This window comes from Polypterus senegalus, chromosome 10, assembly GCF_016835505.1.
Source record: "Polypterus senegalus isolate Bchr_013 chromosome 10, ASM1683550v1, whole genome shotgun sequence".
NCBI classification, from domain to species: Eukaryota; Metazoa; Chordata; class Cladistia; order Polypteriformes; family Polypteridae; genus Polypterus; species Polypterus senegalus.
The window spans coordinates 173,507,174-173,533,237 of record NC_053163.1 but is presented as its reverse complement, the minus strand read 5'-3'; the positions used below and the strand labels follow the sequence as shown (position 1 = coordinate 173,533,237).

The following is a 26,064-nucleotide window of genomic DNA, read 5'->3' as shown; positions in this document are numbered from 1 at the left end:
TATAAATACCTGGGAGTGCAGCTGGATGACAAATTGGACTGGACTGCAAATACTGATGCTCTGTGTAATAAATGACAGAGCCGACTATACTTTCTTAGAAGGTTGGCGTCGTTCAACATCTGCAATAAGATGCTGCTGATGTTCTACCAGACGGTTGTGGCGAGTGCCCTCTTCTATGCGGTGGTGTGCTGGGGAGGCAGCATAAAGATGAAAGATGTCTCACACCTGGACAAACTTGTTAAGAAGGCAGTCTCTATTTTAGGAATAAAGTTGGACAGTTTAATATCTGTAGCAGAGCGACGGGCATTAAGCAAACTCCTGTTAATCATGAAGAATCCACTGCATCCACTGAACAGTGTCATCTCCAGGCAGAGGAGTAGCTTCAGTGACAGACTTTTTGTCACTGTCCTGCTCCACTGACAGACTGAGGAGATCGTTCCTCCCCAACACTATGCGACTCTTCAATTCCACCCAGGGGGGTAAACGCTAACATTACTCAAAGTTATTGTCTGCTTTTACATGCATTTTTATTACTCTTTAATATTGTTTTTTGTATCAGTATACTGCTGCTGGATTATGTGAATTTCCCCTTGGGATTAATGAAGTATCTCTCTATCTCTATCTATTCATTCCTGTCCAAATCATATATATTAAAATAGCTCCATCCCTAGCACTGACCCCTGAGGGATGCCATTCTTAATATACCCCAATTCTGACGGGTTCCTCTTACAATAGCATTCTGTAGTGTTTTAGCAAATTCTGCACCCATCTGTACACTACAACCTGAATTCGGTTCTTTTAAGGCGCTTTTCCACTGCATAGTACGGCACAGCACGGTTCAGTACAGCTCACCTTGGTTCGGCTCAGTTCGGCTCGGTTTGCATTTCGACTGCAGTTTAGTACCGCTTTAGAGTGGGCGGATTATTCACGTGTCGTTATAGTTGCGCCTCTACTGCCGTGACACCGTGGAACTTTTACAACAACACGCAGACAACGACAACACTTTAGCTCGACGACGCGCAAGGGTAAGCATCTAAAAAAAGCACATCACTAGCTAACTTTTATCACTGTTGCAAATCATAAAATGAACTTCGCTGCCAGTGTAACATTAAAATGCTGATTCTGTATATTACAGATCTTCTACATTTTGCAAAAAAGTCGCCGCAACAGACTATCTGTTTGGACATTTAACCGTGCTTCAGAGTGGTGGGATGTGATTGTTCCCGGTTTTACAAACACTCAGTGGCTGGAGAACTTTCGAATGTCTGAAGAAACATTCATCCACTTATGCAACAAACTGCGTCCAGCGATGGAGAGACGGGACACAAACTTCCGCCTGTATGTACCTTTAAAGAAAAGAATAGCCAGTGACGCAGTAATGACGATTTTCTCCGGCCAATCAGTGACCAGCAGAGTTTACACGTCATGTTTTGGTAACGGTTGGCGCTTGGAACCTCGGCTGAGGTGGTACTAAAAAGGACCAGGTACCAGGTACTGTTCCCAGTGGAAAACCCCCCAAAAGTGAGCTGAACTGAACCGTGTCGTGCCGTACTATGCAGTGGAAAAGCGCCATTAGTTTGATGGCCAACCTCTCCTGTGGTTTCTAATCAAATGCTTTTTGAAAGATTAATGTATGTGCCACTCTAATCATGTCCTTTTGGTGCTTCCTCATAGAATTCCAGTGTGTTTGAAGTTTTACTGAACAGTCATGATGTTTTAATGTTCTTGCTTGTGTTGCTCAATATTTTCCTTAATTCCTTCCTTTCATTTTCCTCTGATGCACATTAAGCTTACTGGGCTATAGTTGCTTGGATCTGGATTCTTGTTAAACAGCCTTTGTTTTGCTGTTTTCAAGGTTTCTTGCATGAATTATAAGAATTACAAAATTACATGTGCTGTCGTTACCTGTACTCGACAAATTTAAAACTGAGGCAGCATTATATTCATCAACGTTAATGAAGTATGCTGTGTTGATCGTCCTGCTAAACTGTGTTTCAGAGTGACATATCTATAGTACAGTACTTGTCATAATAGTATAGTAGGATAATGTGCCTTGTCCTTTTAAAACATTGAAACACTAAACACTACATTTTATTTTGGAGTTAACACATGGAGTATAAACCAAAGCGCCAATCTTGCATTAATGTTTACCTGCTACAAGTGTTTGTGCTGGCAGTCCTCCCACTTCCCGCAGTCCTGTAAGCATAACTGTGAATGCATGCAATTCGCACTCCAGCACGACCCAGAACTGTATACAGCGGTTAGAAAATGGGCAGGTGCATGGACTGATAGACATCTGTTGACATGGTCATTGCTATCAAGAGAATGAGTGCAAAGCCTCTGTTCATTTAGCAGGACTATGTAGGACAGTATTTAAAAGCAACTAATCTCGTTATTTTTTTCATCTCCTTTTGCAAATGTGTCACAGTGCAAACCTCATTTGATCAGTGACAATATTTCACTCTCTGAGCACTTGCAAATCTGTTTCTGAATTAATTTTGTAATGGGATAAAAGTGTCTAACGAGCTTGGATGTGTGTGTTTATTTATTTTTTTAGTGTGTTATTTTATAACAATAAGTACCATTCCTGCACGTACTCGCTGAAATTGTCCTCTGCAAACACAAAAGAATTTCCAAATATGACTTTTGTTTTTGACAGCTGTTGACAAGGTGCTTTATCTCCCACATTATGAGACATTTGTTTTATGTAGTCCCTGCATATAGAGCATTTTGAGCAGTGAGAAAAGCACTATATAAATATAAAGAATTATTTTTGCCTCCGTTTTTATTACATATTTTGCCTTGCAAAGTAACTCCTCTACTTGCTGTCACATATTAGTGCTGTTCTGACTTTCATTTTTACAACCGATATTGTAAAAAAGCTTGTACTGTTATATTTTCATAACCAAATTAGTATCGGTTTTTGTGACATCCCTTGTGTAGTCTCCTGTGTTTACACTGCTCTTTAGAAAAAACTTGACTAAACATTTCTAAATTTAAGGCAAAAAATAGGCTAAAGTATATTTTAGCGCTCAAAAATACAAATAATTTAGGAACTTCGATTATTCAGTGAACTCATTCATTGTTATCTTTATTATTTTTTTTAATGACACCTTGATAGCTGCCAGTTTGTGGCTGTGTTGAGTAATTTAAGGAAATACACTCCCATCAGTTCTTTAAAATGTTTAAAGTGGGTTGGCTGACTGAATCTGAAAAGTAAAAATCAATGACACACAGATTACAAACAGTGCTCAAGGATAACTGTTGCACTGGATTAAACCACATGTCTATCACACATTGAAATTCCAGCCCTGCATTAGATTTTATTTATGAATCTCAATACTAGTTGCTTTAATTTTTGGGTTTCTACTTGATGGATATACCAGTATTTTAAAGCTGAGTTTAATGTTAGAATATAAAATATGTAAATCCAATTACAGAAAAAAGCGCAACACTGTTTACTTGAATATTAAAGGTACTTTATAATAAAACTCTCTTGAATGTGATTTCCGTTTTTACTGTGATATCAAGTATTGTGAAATGTTGCTGGAATAGATATATCTCTATTTTAAAAAGAAAAAAAAATCCTGGAAAGGAAAAGCAGGGCGATGAGATGTGATCTTCTTGGAAGACACTTGAAAGACCCGCGAGATGCAAACAATATCAAATAAGAGCACGGCCAGCAAAACACTCAGTCATGTAAAGGCAGGTAACACACACAGATCCTGTGCTCTCAGCACATGTAAAGTGTACAAGGACATTACGTTCTAGATGAAACGTCAACGACTAAGCAAAGAAGAGCGAGCAGTGCAGAGAAAAGGGACCCAAAAGCGTTGGAGAGAAAAAATGGAAGATAAGAGATTATGAAAGTGTTGGACTTCGAAAGGCTTAAGCAAATGATGGCGCAATACGCATGCAGAGAAAAGTAAAGAATATGAAAGCAGTAAAATTTGAAAGTATTGTTGTATCCCAGCCAGGTTGAAGCCTTTTCTGTTTTAAGTGACTGTTAGGTCCGATTGAGGGAGGGTGGAGTACAGCACAGAAGACTAGCGGGGTATAGATTGATGCCGTGAGGGAGGAGGGGTTGGAGAGGGTGCTAGAAAGTTGTGTTTGGGGTTACGAAGTCGGCGATTGTTCAAGTAAAACTGTTGTGACCCTTTTTTACGGCAGTCGCTGCAGTATCAAAAAAAAGATAGTAAAGATCGCATTAGCGCAAACAAAAGGAAATTAATCACCAGGACCAGGTGTAATTGAAAAAATAGCAGGACAAAGCGAGGTCAGAAATAAAAGGCAAAGAGCAGAAAACAAAGTCTGTTCGCCTTCGCATCATTTAATGCACAAAACGTAGATTTACACAATAATGGACCATACGCTATGAGAATCTGTGGTCCAGCAACAGTTAAAGTAATGACAAGTTTAATTTCAATGAAAACACAATTCAGTCAGGTGTATGCTTATGATCACGGAGAAGCGATGCAAATTTTAATAGGCGACAAGAAAGGTAATGTATATGTTCCGTGAATAACATTAGACTCCAAAGGTGATCTCGATATGCCATTTGTATTAAAATGTTTACAGTTTCCTGTGAGAATAGCTTTTGCTATGACAATTAACAAATCACAGGGACAAACATTAGAAAAAGTTGGATTATTTATTGGAGAAACAGAAACAATATTCACTCACGGGCAGTTGTACGGTGTGTTTGTCACAATGTGTCTCCAAAAACGGAATGAAAATTCAATGCGATCTTGAAGAAAAGTAATTCCAAATATTATTTTTAATGAAGCTTTAAAGTAAAAGTGCAAATAATGAAATTGAAACAATTCCAAAGGAAAAAAAAAGCTTTTAAAATTGTATATCCCATTAACCAAACATAGGGGTTGGCGAGCGAAGCGAGCAGGGGGCAGAGCCCCCTGGTCAAATATAAAGTTTCTAGTGTCATCCCTAATGGGCATTATTTCTTGTCTTTGAAATTTTAGTGTATTTTATTTACTTATTTAATTTATTTTTTTAAGTTCTTCCTCTGATCATCTTTGTCATTGGTTGATGATGTGTTTGTGATGGAAACCAAACCTGTAGTTTGCTGTTTTTTGTCACCACCATATTTAAGTTCCATGGTAAACAACTGCTCTTTGTCTCCATGTCCCAGGGTGCCGAAATGACTCTTGTGGATCACATCACAAATAATAACTATTGTATGTACAGGAATGAGACAACAGAACTGGTCAAACAGTGCAGTATGTGTAATCTAAAAAAATAGAATTTGTAGTGGGCTTTAAACGAGGCAAAAGATCATACTTTACATAAATGAGCAAGTGGGAGACATAGTGAAGAATTGAAATGCTTGGGCATGACCATTTCTAGCACCTCTAGCATGAGAGTGTAATGCGTCTGTTTTAGGCTACATCCACACTAGTACGTTTTCTTTTAAAAATGCTGACCGTCTCAGTTTTCCCCCTTTTGTCCACACTACTTGGGCATTTTCAACCGCCAAAAACAGAGACTTTTGAAAACACTCTTCACAACCAATATACTTCTGAAATTACTGTCCTGATATTGTAATATGGATTTGGAAAAACACAGATTTTTGAAAATGCAATATTTGATCTCTGATCTGTTCATGCTTATTCCATAATCCTTTCTTGATTGAATACTGAAAATTAGTGTCTCATTTCCTGATTGGTCACCCTTCACAGAAGAAAACCATATTCTGACATAGAGAATTTATGATCCATGGTGATTGTTGCCTACCTGTAAATATCCAAATTATGTTTTGTGCAGTTCAAATTCTGCTAACATGCAGAAAAGGGAAAAAATAGAATGGCCGTTTTAGTTTTACAATAGATCCTCTGAACTGTCTGTATCATCATCATCTCTTCAAGGATTTTTCCGCAGATGTTTGCATGTCCAGTTTGATTGAATATCTTAAGTCATGTGCAATTTCATTCATGTTGGCGTGGATGGAGATTTTCATAAAAAAATGCTATTGTGGACAGAAAATATAGTTTTATGGATGTAGCCTTAGTCAAGAGAACTCCACTCTGTCTATTCTTTCAGAGTCATTATAAGTGGGCATCATAGGAAGTAATGACATGTTTTATTCAGGTCTATTTTTTGAAAGTGCGTTGGCCTATTGTGTTGTAGATTGCAATGGGACTCTGTCTGCCAAGGACACAAAGCAGCTAGAATCGGGTTCAAAAGTCATTAGTTGTTACCACCCCATCACAGATTCAATCTTTTGCAGATAGAAAGGTTTAATTAAGATTTTTTTTTTTTCCCTGACTGGTAGTATTCCCATGTCGGCCCCTGTATTCACTCTCCTTTCTGTGAAATGTTGGATTCTAAAAAATATCTTTCTACATTATGAATTTGTAGACAGAATTTTAGCACAGCTAGTTCAGTTTCCATTGGAACAGGACCATGGTATGATGCTGCTGAGTAGTTGTATCCAAGTCATAGGTTTGTTCAAATTCTGTTCATTCTTTTAGTACATAAAATTCATTTATTTTTGGTGCTGTAATTGTTTCAGCGAGATATCTTAATTGAATGTTTGTTTAAATTGTAATTATCAAATTGAACGTACAATGCATGAGGTGGAAAAAACCAGGGAAGCATACAAAATAGTGTTTTCCAAGCATACCTTGTTGAAATGTCGTCCTAAAATCACCCCAACTACATACAAGTTAGATTTTTCAGTGGTGTGTTTAGTATTATGTGCAAGGAATCCTCATTTGATGTCATATTGGTTTGAGTTCATTTGCCTAGGATGTTCTGACCTTAAAAAGAACAGACCTTTTAGGTACAAATATTCAGTTTCAAATACAGAGCTATTAGTAATTTCATATAAGTCGATTTACAATTTATTTTATTAAAGGGAGATATGACTTTTATCTAAATGTGAACATTTTACTTTATGATTTTCTGTTCTCACCAGTTTTAATAGGTGTAAGAAAGATGTACATTAACAGACAGAAGGTTGAAGCAATTTAATTACATAGACCAGAATAGAACCACATTAGGCCATATGTAATGGTTTAATCTGGTCAGCTCTCCCCATTTGTCTAATCTGATTCTGCAGACAAAGAAATCAGATTGTCGCATTAACAAAAAAATCATTCAGACTATATTTTCATTTAAAATTTGTATTTGTGGATAGAGTAAGTTAGCATTCTTTTTTTGCATTTGAAGTCTAATGGATGCCACGTTTAGTTGGTTGTTGCTGAGCCTGGTAATTTTTGTGAAATTGCGGTTTTATGTTTGGGTGGAAATATTAAAACCATTGTCAGCAAACATTTTTATAAGCAGACTGCAACTGCAGATATGCTTACATGCAATATGTGCCATATAATTCTGGTACCTTTTGGCTTCTCTATTTTCAGATACAAGGTCAGGGAGTGAGACAGATGCTGACCTAGATTTCTGCGTATTGTAATCCTTGCTAACTCCTAGCTAGGAAAAGCAGATTAGGATTCTCCCTCTGTACCTGCTAAACTACACAGCTGCCATATCTCATTGTTTTGTTGTGTTAGGACTTCCCACATCAAAATATGTACAGTATTTATATTAAAGCAAAGTGTGTGGTGCAAACAGTTGGTCTTAATCTGAGTGGGGTTTTGTGTACATTTTGAAAATCATTTAAATTTTATCCTAACCTGACCAATGGACTGTCCTCTATTTTAATGTTTAATAGAAGTCATATAGTGCCAGACGAAATTTATTATGCAACTTCTTTGTTCTCTGTCATGCATTGGAGTTAATTTGAGTACTGTTTTTAATGAATTGCACATTTTAGTATATTGAGTTAACATTGCATAAAAGATCATATTGTTTGTTATCCATGGTTTAGAATAGGTTGTGTAATTTTTTTTTTTAAATGGTTTATGTTCACAATGATCGTTTTTTAGCATTGCATAGTTTTACGATTAAGTATACCTTTGCCTAGTTTTTTGTTGATAGTTTTCAGATTCAGGTTTCAGATTTGTTCTGTGCTTTGCAAAAATATTCAGTCTGATGGATTATGCCACATCAGATCCTACACTGAAAGTTTTGTTCTCTATAATTTGTTTCATAGCACTGACATTCCAGACCACTTTTAATATGACATTTTCTTTCTATTTACTAAGTTGTTCAATCCTCTCTTTAAAATTGTATGTAGCTAACCATTGCTGCCCTAACAGGTTTACATCTTTTGGTGTAGTTCATACATGTGCCTTTTTGCTCGTTTTTCCAAGCAGATTTCCTCAGAATTGTTTAGGTTAGTTGGATGCCATTTGTGCTGTGTAATTTTCAAGTAGTCCCAAAGATTTTCAGTTGGATTGAGATTATGGCTTTGACTGTGTGGTTCTATAGGCCCAATCTTTTATTGGTTGCTCATTAGTCATAAAGATATTTTGAATTAAGTGACAACAAGCTTATTTGCATAGACCAAAAGCCACTGATGCACTAAAGGTACACAACAGTAGCCCAAGATTGAATATTTTCTCTTTCTTTCTGCCTTTATATAACATATGGCCATATAGATAGATACTGAAGACCGACTCACCACTGCCGGCCCCTTGTCTTTTGATGTGGTAAACCCCACCCTCACAGATAGTTTACTTGCCATGATGTAAAGGGTAATTTGGATCCTCGTCCGAGGTATAAGCCCTGGCATCTTCTTGGACATTCTCCAGACAGAATGAATGATGGAAACCCATGGCAACCTTTAGGAGATAGTAATCTGACCCAGAGCTATCCGTTATATGTCAGGTTTAACTAAACAACCATAACGTGTTGTAATTTACCATGGGAAGTTTTGGTTATATTCCACAAACTGAGATGCATCAGGATGAATGTGTTCTTGGTGTCAATTGGCTTTATCCCTCTTTGTATGACTTGCACAAAAAAAGTTTTTATTCGCACTGTTGCAAGACCAGCCTTGGTTAGCTTACTCCTCCTCTTCTTTGTGATTTTCAGGACCAGGCTAGCCATGTCTCCAGTCCTTGATTTACTTTACTTTTCCACTGTCCTCTGCTGGCTGCTCAGTCCCTCTCTACTAGAGAATTGTGCTTGACCAAACCATTGACTGATCTTGCAACATGTTTTGTTGTAGTATCCAGCATACATTTTGCATTGGACCATCCAGAACGTCTTTTTATATATATATATAAAAATAAAATTATAAAAAAAAAGTTCTGGATGGACAGTTCAGTATGTTGAAACATTGATGAAAGGCATTATTTAAATACATTTCTTACAGAAAAGTAATGGGGGGAGTATAGTGTCCAAGAAAGCCTTCCTAACAGAGCAATGGTTTCTAATGTTGCCCTTATCAGCTTGCTACCAGAGCTCCTCATGTCATTGTCACTCAGCAGGTACAACTACATAAACCTATCAACCCAGCTCAGTGAAGTTAGGGCAGTTGTGTGGCAACACAACTCAAATGTCAACAGTTTAAGTGTTCATCCACTGTGTTCAGAAGTTGTTTGAACCGCCTCTTATAGCTGCACCAAGTAGTCTTTTTGGAGAAGTCTGCATTAAATTTGCACAATTTGATGGAGCAAGATTTGTTTATTCCTCTTTGCAAAATTGCTCAAGCTGTGCCAGGTTATTTTGATACATGTGTAGTGGGCAGTAATTATAGGTCATGTAACAGTTATTTAATAGAAATTAATGTCAGTACTTCTACTGGGTCACTCAAGGACTTCAAATATTTACTTTTATGCCATTCATTTGTTACTCTCTTTGTGATTTGGGGTATTATTCTATTAAAGGATTGCATTCTCCCCAGTTTAAGTTTTCTTCCAGGATCTGTCTGTATTGTCGGCATTGGTGAGAAGTTAAATACTGCATAAGATTGGCCGTTCCCATTACTGAAAAACATTCCCCACAGCTTAATGCTGCCACCAGGATGTTTTACAATGATGGTGGTGTTGCCTAGCTGATGTGCCACATTTGATTTACACCTCACAAAAACTTCTTAGACCTTCTGCCATTTCTTCGTAGTATTGGTGTCATAGTCTTGTACCACTCCCAGATTTGTGCTGCTTTGGTATCTGACTTGTTTTGCTTGATATTTTTTTTGCTTTGCAAATAATTTCGGCAATACTACTGTTGGTTCATAATTAGAAATTGTGGATCTATCCAATTCATTTAAGGCAGGTAATTCACAAGTGGATTCCATAACAAAATGAATTTTGTAAAGTAGAACAGTGCATCAAAGCGAAGTTAGTCTTGAATTTACAAAGGATATGACTACTCCTTAAATAAATAAAAATTGTCAGGGCTTACATTTTGGTGTGGTAAGGCAGGTGTCCCGCTCACTTTTTTTTTTTTTTATAAATCCTGCATAGTTGAATAAAGTGGGAAAATCTAGCTGTACTTTCAAGGCAAAAAGATGAATTGCCAATATTATGCCATAACAAAATTTACTGAGGAATAAAAATATATGCTTTGAAATCAAGATTTTGTGGCCAGTCATCTGTCAGTTGAGTAAGTAGACTTGTCCATAAAATATTTCTTGTAACTGTTAACCAGCTAATGTCTACCCCATAACATAAATCTTTGAGACCTGGTGCTTCATGAAGCTGCACACATCATAGACAACTGTGCTTGTGGGAAGAACTGGGAGTGTGTTATATCGGGACAGTTGTCTCTTGTGAAGCACTGCGACATAGGACAGATGATGTGGTGCAGTTTCATGCTGTACGATGGGGTCGGACTATAACTACCGCACGGTAAACCATCAAACTCATATAGACATTACAGATGACTTGTACTTTAATGGACTTTCGCCGCTTACCGTTAACACAATTGGCTTCATTCTGGCTAGATTCTCTTATTGCAATATAAGTGCAGTAAATTGCTCTGATTAATGTAGGAGCACCAGGCACTGCTGCAAATTGCCTTTTTATGCTGGCAAAATCCTGTTTTACATATGCATACCCACACCAAATAAAAACTGGATGTAATGTGTCTTTGGTCAGTGAGTGGCTTCCAGCATAGCAGGCATGATGGAGCGAAGGTTGACTGAGAGATTACTGACCTGTTGCCCAGTTCCCTGAAAACTGAGAACAGGTAGTTTATATCCAATTGATGATCAGTGCAAATACACAGCATTGCCCCTTTTAAAAGTGAACTACAATGCAGTCTGTATATCATATTAATCATTTTTGAGATCTAAAATTTTTATCATGTCGATTGACATTTATAACAACTGCTCCATGATATGAATTATTACAAATGTACAAGTCCTCATTTAGCTGGTTTTTGGCAGCATTTCCCTATTTAATCATGTATGTCTCATGTGATATCTCATTATGTATATGCAAGTATTTCAAAGCATGAAAATCTACTTTCTCTGTCATTTTCAGATTTGTCTCACCTGTATTTTACTGTCACTGATATGTAAGAGGCTTGTAATTAGTAGTTTGATTATACTACATGGGGGCTTCGCAAAATATTTCCATAATTATTGGTGCAAAAATTAGAATGATTAATCGATAATTTAGCTTAAATGAAGCACGTCTATTTTGATCTAAATCCGACACCCCTTCTTTGGTGAACTGGACATGAGATTTTTTTTCACCCCAAATCTACTGTTGTGTTTTTTTTTTTTTTTTATTGATTGACCGCCTTAACTGGTAGAACCAATGATTCCAAATTTTGGAACAGATGACATTTATGATGGTTATTATTGGTTGGAAACTAACTTAAATGCAGTAGTCAATCAAATTTGGGGAGGGACTGACATGAAAGACAAGGCAAGGTTAAAAATGTAGAAGCTGTATCAAATATGAAACATTTAAGTGTTTTTACTGAATAATTTGACCCAGAGATGATATAAGGGTTACAACCGCACAGTGAAGGGCAACATATTATCCCATTAAATAAATTTTCATGAACAGCAGCTAAACAGAAATAATATGATCCTATACTGGCATCAAAGTGTGAAAGTAGATTTCTCATCAAAAACAATACCTTCTGGCAAGAAGGGTGTTTCAGATTTGTGTTACTTACAAACATAATTTGTATAACCATTATATTAACTGTTTAATCCATTGAGAACTGTTTGTGCATAATAGTCTAAGGAATGGCATTCATGTTTGTTTGTTTGTTTGTTTGTTAGATGTTTTGATGATGCCAATGTTTTAGACCACATGCAGCACATCCCCAAGGCTGCTTCCATGTTTGTTTTGGTAGATGGTTAACAAAATACTGGTAGTCCAGATGCCGAATTGTGCAACGAACTAGATGAATAATGGAAAGATTTTTTTTCCTCCATTGAGGTTTACTCTGAATACAGTCTTTCAGTGCAATTGCTTAAATTAATGAATTCTTTTTTCTCTGTGAAGGTTTGCATAACATCTTTTGCCACACTTTTTACTGCAGAGTGTCCATCAGAACACAGGGGAAGATGTTTAAAGCATGGCTTTCTGTTTTGGTGGCTCTGAGGCCAGGGTTCTGCGCCGGCATTCGAAAGGTTGCTAGTTAGAGTCCCATAAATTCCAGAAGTGATTCCATTATGTTGAGCCATTGAGTAAGGCCCTTGACCTGCAATTGCTCCGTCCTGGGTATGACAATGACCTGCATCCAGCCCTGCCAGCACCAGCAGGTCCTCCAACTCAGTGATTGGTGGAAGGATTAGCACTCCAGTTACCTTGTTTTTTTGTTAAAAAAAAAATCTCGCTGTTCCACTTTGTTCGATGAAGTGTGGTGCAGTGGTGTCACCTGTTCTACAGCTGCACTCTTGTCCTAATTTGGGATCCTGTGGTGGGTGCGTCAACATGCTGCATCAGTGCATGCTTCTAACCTCCTCCTGTATTCTTCTTTGAACAGTTACTAAATAGTGACGACTGCTGCTTTCATATTCCTTTTTATTTTTATTGCAGCATTTGTTCAGCATTGAAGCACTAAACATTCCTGAACTGCATCTCACTTACTTGCCCATTTCATTATAGACAAGAGAACATCAACATTTGTGAATCGGATTAAACTAATCTTATTTAACTTATTTTCTTCAAACTGTACAGCTATGAATCTTTAAGAACAGTGCACTAATAACTTTGCAGTATGTAGTATATATCATGCTCTTGATTGTGTTGAACCATGCTGTCCTCCCTTGTGCACCCTGACAGACTTTTTCATTTTTAGTATTTTGTATTGGCACTACTTGATTCTTCTTGAAAATGCATATGATCTATTGACAATTTTTTGTTGTCAGCTTCCTCAATAATGGTGAATAATTATTTTAGCCCTAGCACCAAACCAGCAAACACTGCTGTTAATCAAAGTATCCTGCATAATAACGTTTTAAAGCTGCTTGTTAACAACTTTATCTGATCAGATTTGTCCAAAATTCACCCTCTGTTTTGATATGATTTGTCTTTGTTCATTCTTCATCTAGTGAAAAAATCTCTTGCTATTCATTTATGATTTCAGAATACCCTTAAAAGATGTATGTTTTCAGGGTATCACTTTAGTGTCCAAATGTTTGATATTGCTTATGTCTATAGGCTCATCCAGAGCTAATGGAGTTATCACCAGTCATTATCAACTAACGTACCTACAATTGAATGACTAAAATGTAGTCATTTCTGAATGTATCAAATATGTAATATATTTGTTTACATTTCTTGTAACATGTTAGTTTTCATCATACTAAGCATTCTGTCTTCCCAAACCCAATTTGTACTACTAATTTTGAGTGTTTCAGTTTTCTTTTTAGTAACTTCTTTTTCAGGATTGTGTAAAAATGTCAATGTACTTTATTAAATTCTAATATACAATCAATTTCTCCAGTAAAATTAAAAATTTGTGCAATTGTCATTATAAATGAAATCCTTTTAAAAAGTGGTTTTTGAAAACCATGTCATTTGAAGACCGTATTTTTGATAATAAGTTCAACATGCAAATGAAATTACTTAACATATTAGGGGCTTCGCTCGCCAACCCCCGTGGTTGGTTAACTGGATATACAATTTATACAATACAGAGATTATTTTCATGGGAATTGTTACATATGCCTTATTTTCACTTTTACTTAAATACTTAAGTTAATGCAATTTTTTTTAATTAACTTTTTGTCAATATCGCATTGAATCGTGACAACCCAAGGTATGTTTGGGTTGCCTGTAAGTGAATATCGTTTCATTTTCTCTAATTAATAAACCGATTATGTCCCTGTGATTTGTTAATTGTCATAGCAAAAGCTATTCTAATGGGAAACTGTAAACGTTTTAATATGAATGGCATGACAAGATCTCCTTTGGTGTCTGTTTTCTGTGGAAGATGTACTGCATTACTAGGGCCCAACGATTTACCGCGTCAAGAAATGGTAAATTCCATGGCATGTTTTTTTTTAAAATTCCGCAGTGTACCACTGCGTGGCAAATGCAGTACCAGATCTCTATAAGACTAATTCGTAACCCAAGCAAAATAAATGCAATTTTTCTTATTCTTAATCCCTAATAATAATCGAATCATAATTCGGAATACTAATCAAATATAGGTATATCAAAGCGTTCACATCTGCACATTTTAATCCACAGATTTGCTTTAGGCAAATGATGCTGAAAAATATGTAGGCATAGTATTCTCAACAAACGATCAAATAATGTTTCTAAAGTCATTGTTTGTTTATTGTTGAAGAAAACGGCACTGTAAGCTCGTAGGTTTTCTTGTGACCGAGAATATCGCAGTGGTGACAACCCTGATACATATTTTGAGAACGAACGTTCCACATCAACAGAAGAGATCGGCAACGCAATGTAAACTTTAGCAAGAGCTACTTAGCGAGGCAGTCTGTCCTCTAAGACACGCCAAAAAGCAGTGATATCAGCTGGAATTACTTCACGAGATGCTATGTCCAGATAAGCTTGCCGTTCATCTGCTGCGGCCATCATTGTTGGCACTGATGGTGCATGATCAGCAAAATTCTTCGATAAGAGTGGTAGCTGTCGTGGATCAAATATTCTCGCAGATCTGAATAGGTCTATTGCCGGCTGTTTGGTTCCCACAAAATATTCAAGTTCAGCAGCAGCATTGTGCTTTGCATCTTCACAGCTGTTGGATGCAATTAGAAATCCAGACGATTTCAGGCAAGACAGTAAGTCGGACACTTTGTTGTAGACATCGACAGCCATGAATGACTGTGCCTCAAAAGAAGTCAGAGTGTTCATAATTGGTTGACAGTGAACGGATACAAATTGAATTTCAGCTTCTTTATCTGGACTGTAGCTCCACTGTGTTCGATTTCAGTAGCAACGAATGATATTAATGAGATGATGCATTAGGCTAAAGAAAGAACTTAAAGAAGTAATCAAAACTAATCATACTAATATCAATATGTCTCAAATAGTGAGATTTCATTCAGATTTGGTATTTTCCGTGGCGTTTTACCGCTGCAAAACCGTAAATTCCGCGGGGCGCGGTAAATCGTGGGCCCTATGCATTACCTTTCTTGTAGCCTGTTAAAATTTTACATGTCAGAATTGTTTGACCAAATTTGAATACAACTAATCATGTTCTATTGCATAGACCATCACTCAGACATAAATTCCGCAATAACATTACAATACATCCTTCTTTCCACAGTAATTTGACCGGTGGAGGACCGGACGGTGTTAACACTTGTAGATATTCTGTGGGATATTGTAAATTGATGTTTTCATCTTCCGCACTATCACCACCAACTGTTTCAGGATAATCTATTGATATACACATTTAACCAATTTGCCGTGTAACCAATCGACAATTTTCATGTTAATTTGTTTGACTTTATCGTTTCTTGCTGCCATATTTAGATGAATGGGTGATTCTAAACTGGATCTTCGTGTGTGTGTGCTCATAAGTAAGCCCTTTAATGGATTGGTGTCTTTCCAGGTTAAGTGCCGGAATGCATCTGATGACTGTGGTCTTGTTTGAAAATAGTTGTAAGTAGGGCGTGACTTGAAAGAATCTCATGATAAAAGTCTCAGTCTCATGGGACTTCCTTCCAAAAAGTCACGTCTCGTCGCAGGAATTAGTCTCTTCTCGTCCCAAGATTCACGCAACTAACTTGTGGATGTTTCCTGACTGGCTGACCAGCCAGAAGTGTTATCTGGCAGGTAACCACCAAATAATCCGATTGTGATTCCGACCTAAGAATGTAATGAATTCTCCATACTTTACCCTGTCAAATCAGTGAACCAGCAACCATGGCGCAGCATTAGAGGCTTTGCCTCAAGCACTGACATCAGAGTTTAGATCCCTGTTAGGGGATGCAAAAGTGTGTACACCCGACGAGCCACAATAAGGGTGAAACTCGTCACTACTCTTTGTATTATTGGGCAGATACTGTATCATTCATTCATATACAGTGATCCCTCGCTATATCTTGCTTCGACTTTCGCGGCTTCACTCTATCTCGATTTTTTTCTCATACATGCTTACGTCGATATGCATGCGCTTTCTGAGAACTTTTATCTAAGCCCTACGATGGCTCCTAAACGTGCTGCTTTTTCTAAGCCTTCTGACAATAAAACTAAGCGCACTATCCAGGAGAAGGTGAAACTCTTGGATATGATTAAAGATGGCAATACCCTACAAAAGCCTCCTCACGCATATGAAAAGACCGTGCCAGCAACTGCCTATCAAGATGTTCTTCAGCCGCGCACCCAGACACCCACTGCCTACTCCTAGTACTTCTTCACTGAAGACAACAACGCACCTGCTGAAGATACTGCACCACCTCTGAAGACTCTCCTACTAAGGTCGTGCCTTCATAGGTTAGTGGTTTTGTGTAATTAAATGTACAGTACAATAATCTACTATATAAAAGCATTCGGGATTGTCCTTCCGTCCCGTGAGTGCAAAGCGTGGCGGTATTCCACTTATTACAGACTTACTACTTGCGGCTTGAGGTACGAAGCGACGCGATGTGAGCAGAGTTCTGGTGCTGTCATCGTTCCCTTGTTTTTTTGCGCGATGCGCTGGAAAAATAGACAAAATTATGGCTCTGGAAATAATTAATGTTGATGGAGTACAAATGCCTCACCGCTTAGTAAATATCAGGGGAGATGGTGCTTGCCAATTCTCATCTATAGCTTATTTAGTGCATGAAACTCCGTCTTTAGCGGTACAGATTTGGGCTGACATTGTACGACTTTGGACAGGCACTTGAGGAGATAAAAAAAAAAAAAACCTTTGGTTTTCGGGGGATGTTATGAATGGGCACTTTGATGTTCTCATTCCCTACACTTACATGCCTGATGTACACATGGAGCGCACAAAAATTGAGGATAAAAGTCAGTCGCCTTAATAGACGAGTGCGCCTAGTAATATATTTGTAACGTCTAATGTCTTATTTTCTCTTATTTTGTCTAATATATTGGGTAATACGAGTGTAATAGTGACTAAAGGGTGTTATTTCATGTCTAGGGGGCTCTAATAATGTTAAAAAACGTATTTAGAAGGTCGTAAGCAGGTTTTCTATACTCTTAACTGCGAAAATATTCGATTTATAAATAAAGAATCCTACTTCGCGAAAATTCATTTAACACGGTAGAGTCTGGAATGGAATCACCGTGATAAACAAGGGTTCACTGTATATTTAAAAAAATTATGCACACACATTCTTTATAGCAAATGGCATGTAAATGAAAACATAACAATCGGAGGGGTGTTTTTTTTTTTTGACAGGCATAAGCATTTCAAGTTGATCACCTGATATCCCCTTTATTTTCCCTTCAAGTAAATGATGGGTTGTTCACCTCAAGGTATTGATGGTTTGGATAGGTAGGTCACACTGCTCAGAGTGTGAAACTCCCCAAAACCTCCTCTGGCTTCTCAATTGATCAATTGCAAGCACGCAAGACGGAGGCATTTATTTAAGGCGCTTGTGTGTGTCACCTCTGCCCACTCACATTCTGGGCCCTTTTTTCTGAAATATTCTGGAGAGTTTCTCTTACTTGTTCCTGTATTGGGTTGCTAAAATATCCATCTTTCTAGATTATATTCAAGGAAAAACATAATCATTACTAATAAAACATGTTAGCATTCAATGAATTTTATTAACACTGCACTATGTGTACTTCGAAAACACAACCGAAATGAAAATGTGTGGAAAGAATGCTGTTTTTACTCCTATGTAATAAAAGTTTACAATGGCATATTCTGCTGTATGATGTAATCTTAAACGTCTTATCAAATATATAGCACTGAACATCTTTGATTTGTCTGTCGTGACTTTTTCCTGGTCCTTGTTGCAGTTAGTAAATCTTTCATCTTTGTACACTTTTAACACCATGATTTTCAACCATTATTCTTCTAAGTTCCCCCTCCCACGGTCCATGATATTTGCCCTCTTGTATCTCTGCTGCCTATTTTTAAAATTTTAACAAAAGCATATTTTCTACCAGTGCTATTACATCACCTTTTTAAAAGTATAATATGCAAATGATGACTTGAAAAATAGGCTGTATGTTTTTATTAAATAAGTTATGTTGTACTAGTGCCTGAATTTCTTAATCCCTTCATACAAATAGGCATTTTAAGGGATAAATTACCAAAAACTAGAATTTGTCACTGGTAATATTTTGATAGCAACATAGCTGCTCGCTATTTACTGAGTTTATGTATTACTTTTCAAATAAGAATTAAATGATTAAGTATTTCTGAAAATAAACAAAAAATCAACAGTAATTTTTAAAATACAGAATTATTTGTTGCAGACATTTTTCATTAATTACAGAAGCTACTTTTATCTTCTGGATGGATTCAGCACTGTAGAATTTCCATCAGCATTAGACACATTTAACATTGGTGAAAATGCAAATGTGTTTTCTGTCCACATACAGGACTCAAGTCAGAAGAACAGATACACATTTTGTGTGGTGTGGTGGTAGCATTCTAAGTAAGCAGTTGAAAGATGGCCACTCCTTGCAACTGTGCAGCTTTATAAAGTGAACACAATGACATGTGAAGTTGACCTGTTATCTCTTTCATGAGAATGTCCCATCATCTTCCATCATACTAAAACACTAAAGGTTTTTTATGGCAGTGTCACCTTTATCCATTTCTTGTACTTGTACCCATTCTGACTCCAGGTTAGTAGCCGCAATGCGCTGTGCTGCGCAGATAAACTTGATTGGCCACTAAGCCCGACATTTCTGTGTGTATTTGAGGCATCTATCCCATCTCAGTCTGGACACAAGTGCTGACAGTGGAGATTTATTTTAATGCCAGCTGTAAATGTAATCGTAGACTTGTCAACATATGAAACACACTTTTTAAAGGGGATATTTGAAACAACTAATAGTCATTGCAGGCTGTGTGCAGCGTCTTTTGAATATTAATAAAACAAGTCACTTTAAAAAGATCCCAGAGCTAAAGGGGACTTTTAACATTCTTAATAGCGCACAACCAGCTCACAACACCCTTGCACAGTGGCTGGTTGTTACACTATTTTTTAACTTGCTTTACCCATATAAAAGAAATCCAAGAAGTGCAGTTCACAGCTTATGTTTCATTTTAATCATAAAGCCTTTGTTTGATTGTCAAGTTACATGGTGATCTGCCAACTAATCATAATGAGCAAAGACTTGCTTTTGTATCACAAAAGTGGTTGCATTGATGGCTATGAATGGCAATCTGACAACTGGTAATATTGAGCTCTGCTAATGCTTGATTGTGTTCCTCAGTTGCTTGTTCTCTCAAAGTTTTGATTTTCAGCATTGCTTCCTGTTTTGAGTGATTTATATAGTAAGTTGTGTATAAATGTAATCAATAGATATGTACAATTGACAAGACACTGATTTATTTGAGGCAAAGGATCCTGCAGTTCATTACAGGGCAGAATAAAAAACAGACCTAGGAGAGGTTTGCTCTCTAAATGTGTTAGGTGTCTTTGCTCTTGTAATAGAAGATGTAGCAAGATTCTTGTGATGCTGACATATCAGTTGCAAAGACTGATGTTTCAGCTAAGTATCATGTTGGCAAATGTTTGTTTAGATATATTCATAGTAGGGAATGAATAATTTGTTACAGAAATGTGGTTGAAATCAAGCATCCCTAGCTTGATTCCAAGAACATTGGGGAGATGTTAATGAGAAGAGACAAACAAAGCTTGCCAGTCCTTTTTGCAGAATTTATCTAAAATAACCCTGATTCAAGAACTGGTCATTGTACTCATAAGGGGGTGGTCTTGAGCTACAGCCTAGTTTGTATCTTAATAATAATATGTCGGTCTGTTCCAAACTGATGTTGATTTAGCCCTCCATGATCATCCATTCACTGACACACAAACATGTAGCTGTAAAATGCATTCATTGTATTGGGCAAATTTAAAGCACTATTTGTTATGGTGGTGTTTTCTCAACACCTCTGCTTAGCTAATCAGAAAAAAATGCAATTTCCAATCATTTTTATTCTATCATTTACATGACACACAACTTATTACATGATGTATCTACTTGTTAAGTCTTACAACACCACATTTATTCTTTTCCAGTTTAAAATACCAAAAAAGTTTACTTTTCACAGGGAGTTCACATTGTGCTCTGATATTTCTGTGATTTTCTTGCCTTTATTGATCACTGGAGGATGTCTAAATTTTTTTTTTTTTTTAACACATGGCAAAACACTATAAAACATTGTTTGAATAGAGTAGTTTATACTGGGAAAATAGACATGTATATCAGATTCTTGAGTAATCATTACCAAATGAAAACAATTTAATTCCACTAATATTGGCACCCTTGAAGTAAAAGCAAAATGGGCTGTGAAAAATGTCTTGATCTCTCATTCAAAATATTAAGAAAACTTTCACATTTAATAAGTCAAATAATGGAAAGGAGGAAAAAATTCTTAGCATTAAATATTTTTTCACAAATGCGTGCTACAATTATTGGCATCCCTAGAAAGTCATATGGGTAAAATCTAAGTGAAGTATATTCCAGTTCGTATTTTACATTTCTTTTCAGTTCTTCAGAATGAGCAGAAACACTTAAGTTACCAGGCTTAACTTCCTGTTGCAGTGGAATATAAATATGAGGTGACACACAGTGCAAATTCCCTTAGTCATCCTTCAAAATGGGGAAGATCTGAGAACACAGTAACAATGTGAATAAAAAGGTTAAGTTGTGCACATCAATCAGTAAATGGCTATAAGAAAATAGTTAAATATTTGAAAATGCCATCATCAGAACAATAGTTATAAGCAGCTGGAAATGCTAAGAATCACAGTGTGAGGGATATTTAAAATGGCCAAAGAATATCCAATGATTGTAGCAGGAGAATCGTCAAATGTTATTTGGGTTTTGGTCCCATTCTCTAAAACCCTAGGACCTGAGACCAACAACAAATCCAAGCACCTAAGGTTTGGAATGTTTTGCTAGTACTTTCAATTGAACTGAGTTCTGTGGTGGGGTGAAACAACAGTTGAGCTGGTTTGCTTCAAATATCAGAGGTGGGTTTGGCATAGAGAGAATGATAGTCATGTAGAAAAGTGCCTCATCCCTGCTACGAAGTACAGTGGTAGTTCTTTGAAGTTGTTTGGCTGTTTTTCTGTTATAGGCCCTGGACATCTTGTTAGAATGTATGATATATTGGACTCCCAATTGTAAACCGATATTAAATTCAAACATGGCTTCCTTGGTCAGCATATCTAAACTGGGATATGGTTGAATCCTCCAGCAGGACAATGATCCAAAGCACACTTGAAAATGAACACAAAAATTGTTGAGTGGCCAGAAGATCAAGCTCTGAAAACCAATGATGAGCTGACGAGAAGAGTCCACTTTGTGGAAATCTGAAAGATCTACAGATATATTCTGTATATTAGAATGGTCTTGGATTGCTTGCCATTGGTTCTTCAGCCTCATTAAACATTAGAGGAGAAAGCTCAGAGTTATCTTCTTGACAAAGAAAGGCTGCACAAAGTGTTAAATGAACTGGTGCTGGTAATTGTGGCACGTACATATTTAAGAGAAATATTTATTTTATTAAACAAATTAAATATACAAATTAAATATACTGAATGAATAAATGGGTACAATTCTATTGTCTTGCAAAAAATAGATGACTTTCAAGGGGATTGAATACCTTTGCACACCATTGTATTGATGGGGTACAGTAAAAGTGAATAATGCAGAAGTAGACAAAGCTTTGTGGGAGGGGATTAGAATTTCATACTTGCAAAGGTTTTCTTTCTTTTTCACAGCTTGCTGCACATTACTAAGATTTGCATGGTTTTGTTTCTCGACAGGTGCCCTTGGTTAACCCAGACCTTCTCTCTTGCAATTCCCATCTACAATGGCATCATATTTCTCTTTGTGTTGGCAAACTTCAGCATGGCTACCTTCATGGACCCTGGAATTTTCCCTAGAGGTAAGATAATTCTGCTTTTACCTGCTGAACCTTATTAAGTAGAGAACATTATTTTCTGTAACACTATGATAAACCTGCTTATTGGATCTTGGACTTTCTTTACAGAAAAATTATTTGGGGCAGAGTTGTGGGGGATTGGAATTGGTTCTTGAGTAAGGACAAGTTTTTTTTTTCTGTAGTTCAAGTAGAGGGTATTCAATCATGGCAGTCCAAGTTAAAAGAGAAGGAATATTTAAAGATTTGCAAAAAGTCTGTGAAGTGCCTGTCCTTTTATTTATTTTGACATACACAGATTTTAAAGATTAATTTGAAACCTAATCAGAACCGCAGGTAAGAATACAGTAATAAAAAATGCAGAGCAAAGTGGTATGGATGTTCTGCATGTACTTTAGTTTTATTGCAGTTAATGAAAGTTTTAGTGAATGGATGCTGTGTTCCCCACGTTTTAATTGTCCTCTATTATAATGGACTGTGAAATTGTCATCACATTACCATGTACAGTAGAAACTCAACCTGTCCTCCTTGGCTCCAGACAAGAGAAGCACACTTAAGCTGGTTCATTTTTGGACTACTCTGTAATGACCATATTTATTAAGTAAAATGTGAAGTTAATTGTAGGCTATTAAGTCATTGTCCAGTTATCTTGTAATTGGTTCACTTCACTCCTCTCTTTTGAAAACGGTCATTGTGATGGTTTTTGTGCTCCTGACTTGGCTTCTTATGGTTTTTTTCAAATATAAACAAACCAAGTAAATACCAAAAAAGTTTGTATATAAATATTTGATCCCACTGTTATTTTGCTCTGATTAATTTCATGGAGTAATGCACTTCATCATTGTTCATGTATGACCTTAAGTCAGCTTACCAGTTTAGCCTGCATGTGTAAAAGAGGCTATTGTTGCTTTCATATGTATGGCTTAAAATTTTAATAATAAATATGTGACTTATTAAGCTACTTCACTCAAAATCTTCCTTGTAAACTTGCATATGGTCTGGGATATGGTCACTGACATTTCCCTTTTGGCATCTACTTGCTTACATATTTGTGTCCAGCATTGAAACCTTCAAGAGTTGTGACAAGACATTTAGTTAATTGATTAATAGTAAACATCGGGCATCCTTCTATAAGACAGTGCTTGAATGGGGCAATCAGCCACTTACAGGTATACAATTAAGTGTTGCAGTCTAATGTACCAAGCATTTTACAGTATGGCTCAAAGCCAACTATGTTCTAAGTAAATGGTTCATAATGTGGTTAAATTGATTTTTGTTTTATGCTTTTAAAAAAAAAAAAAAAAAATTTGAAAACTTGCATTCATGAAATTGGGTATTGGAAATAGTTTATTCAAAGGAGCCAGACTCTATCCTTAAATAGTTATGAAAGTGGATGCATGTAACAAATGTGATATCCACAGAAGCTTATTGTGTGTTTGTGAATTTAAGTCAAATGTAATTATTCATAATTATGAATATACTTTTTTTTTTTTGGTGTAAAAGTCAGACTAAAAAAAATTGTAAATTAGTGGAACTTATGCACATATATATTTTATTTGGCAAAATCTGCCTCTAGTCCACAGGTAACTATAAGTGCAAAGTGCAGCATTTTATTTTAAAATGTCTACTGTTTGCAGCTGAGGAAGATGAGGATAAAGAAGATGATTTCCGTGCTCCTCTTTACAAGACCGTGGAGATAAAGGGAATCCAGGTCCGAATGAAATGGTGTTCCACCTGCCGTTTCTACAGACCACCTAGATGCTCACATTGCAGTGTATGCGACAATTGTGTCGAGGTAAGACCTCTCGGGTTAATTTAGACTTCTCTGATTGAATTTCATAATACAGAACTTGTATAGAATTTAATATTGTTTAAATCATAGTAAAAAATATTCTTTTGACCAAAACTGAGTTTGCCACTTTTTGTTAATGAAACATGAAGATAAAGGTGTATCTTCAGTAACTGTGCAGCGCAAATACTTTTTTTTTTTTTGTACTGATTTATGTGTAGTATTGAATGAGAAGTAATATCAATCTACAATGCTAGTTCTTGATTTCTTATTTATTTTAGTAGTAGTGTTATTTTAGCCAAGTATTACAGGTGAGAGTACACAGAGGTGGGAAAATATAGACTTTATTATAGGCTTATCTATTATCTGAGGAAGAAAAATTAGCAAACCCAAATTTATGTACCAGTGTTTTACTGCCACTGTTCTTTTCTTTTAAAATGTTATTTAAGAGAGGGTGCTTTGGGATACTTCCACACAATTTCAGTTAAAGAATGCAAACCGTGATATAGCTGTTTTGATGAAAATTAGTGTTTGAACTGGCACAAATAACATTTATTTTCATCTGGCACAATTTGCTAGGCTACCATTTTACCCTTCTGACCCCTGCATATTTTCACACTGAATATGTAACTGATCTCTCCCAAATTAATTCCTGTATTTAAGATAAAGATGTAATATTATTCTAAGATTTTTTGGCAGGGACTGGGAATATATCCTGAAATCTAGTGACATCTTAATCTGCATCAAGGTTCTTATTTATGTTTAGTTTCCAGGAAGAGAGCATCAGCACCGATGTATTTATTTTGAGGTGTGGCAAAACATGTCCAATATACTATTGTTTGTCGTCTTAGTGAATCTGAATGCATTACCAAGAATGCAAAACAGGAAATATACAGTATTAGTGTCTTAAGTGGGCAATGTGGGTTGCTTGGGGATAAATACTTTAGTATCTTTGGATGAAATTCTTTCCACTGTGCAGCAGATGGATTTCTTTCCAGAACAGGTTTGTGGTGCCCTGGCCATTTTAAATGGATTTGAAAGTATCTCGCAAACTAACTGGTAAATTGTTTGATTAATGGAACATGTGAACAAAGGCAGTAGTCAATGTTGTGGGAAAGTTGAACTTGCTAGTTATTACTTTCTCTTGAGCAACTGTATCCATTAATTTAGATGTTAGTTTGTTATTAAGCTTTTAATATAACCATATCATTTTGTCTTGATATTTAATTCCAGTATGTATTCAAAACGAAACATTCAGATATTAAGGATCTTATAAAGCAGGAGTGGCCAACTCGCTGCCCCCAAGCTGCATGCTGCTCTTTGCCTGGTTTCATGCGGCTCTTACGTTCATATCGAAGTTTGTTTTTTTTTTTTTTTTAAAATGATCGTCTTCGCTTGAGTTCAATGCGGTATTTTCGTCAAATGCGCATGTGTGTGAGATGAAAATACAGCAAAGTTTCCTAGTAGGGGCAAGATCATTTAAGTAAACAATTTGTGTCAAGTTTGCTCTCAAAATGCCAGGGAAAAAATGTGCAGCAAAACAAAAATATGAAGATGAACACAGAACGTTTTTAACAGAGTGGGAGAGTTTTTATATTTTTTTTTGTTGAATGTAATGGCAAGCCATTCTGCCTTATGTCAGGCGTCATTAGCGCATTTCAAAGCTTCAAATCTTCAGCGCCACTTCAGCTCACTACATGTTAACATCGACCAGGAATTTCCAAAAGGGACTGAACTTCGCAAGTACAAGTTGGTCACTTTAAAAACTCGGGCAGAAAAGCAGATACAGTTTTTCCGAAAATTTACAAAGTGCTCAGAGACTAACGCTCGCATCGTATAAACTGGCTTGGAACATTGCATGGGCTAAAAGGCCATACAGTGAAGGGGAGTTTGTTAAAAATTGCGTCTGACGTTGTTGAAATCTTGTCTCTTGAAAA

At 36.6% G+C, this 26,064-nt stretch overlaps 1 protein-coding gene across 4 annotated transcripts in view; it reads left to right on the top strand.

Moving 5' to 3' along the window:
- The window catches only part of zdhhc5a (zinc finger DHHC-type palmitoyltransferase 5a), a 75,803-nt gene that overhangs the window by 25,122 nt on the left and 24,617 nt on the right, over positions 1-26,064 (top strand). For all 4 annotated transcript variants that reach the window (XM_039767569.1, XM_039767570.1, XM_039767573.1 and 1 more), the window contains exons 3-4: positions 22,223-22,344; positions 23,976-24,133. In XM_039767569.1, the coding sequence (XP_039623503.1) occupies positions 22,223-22,344; positions 23,976-24,133 (280 nt within the window). The remainder of the gene's footprint in view (positions 1-22,222; positions 22,345-23,975; positions 24,134-26,064) is intronic.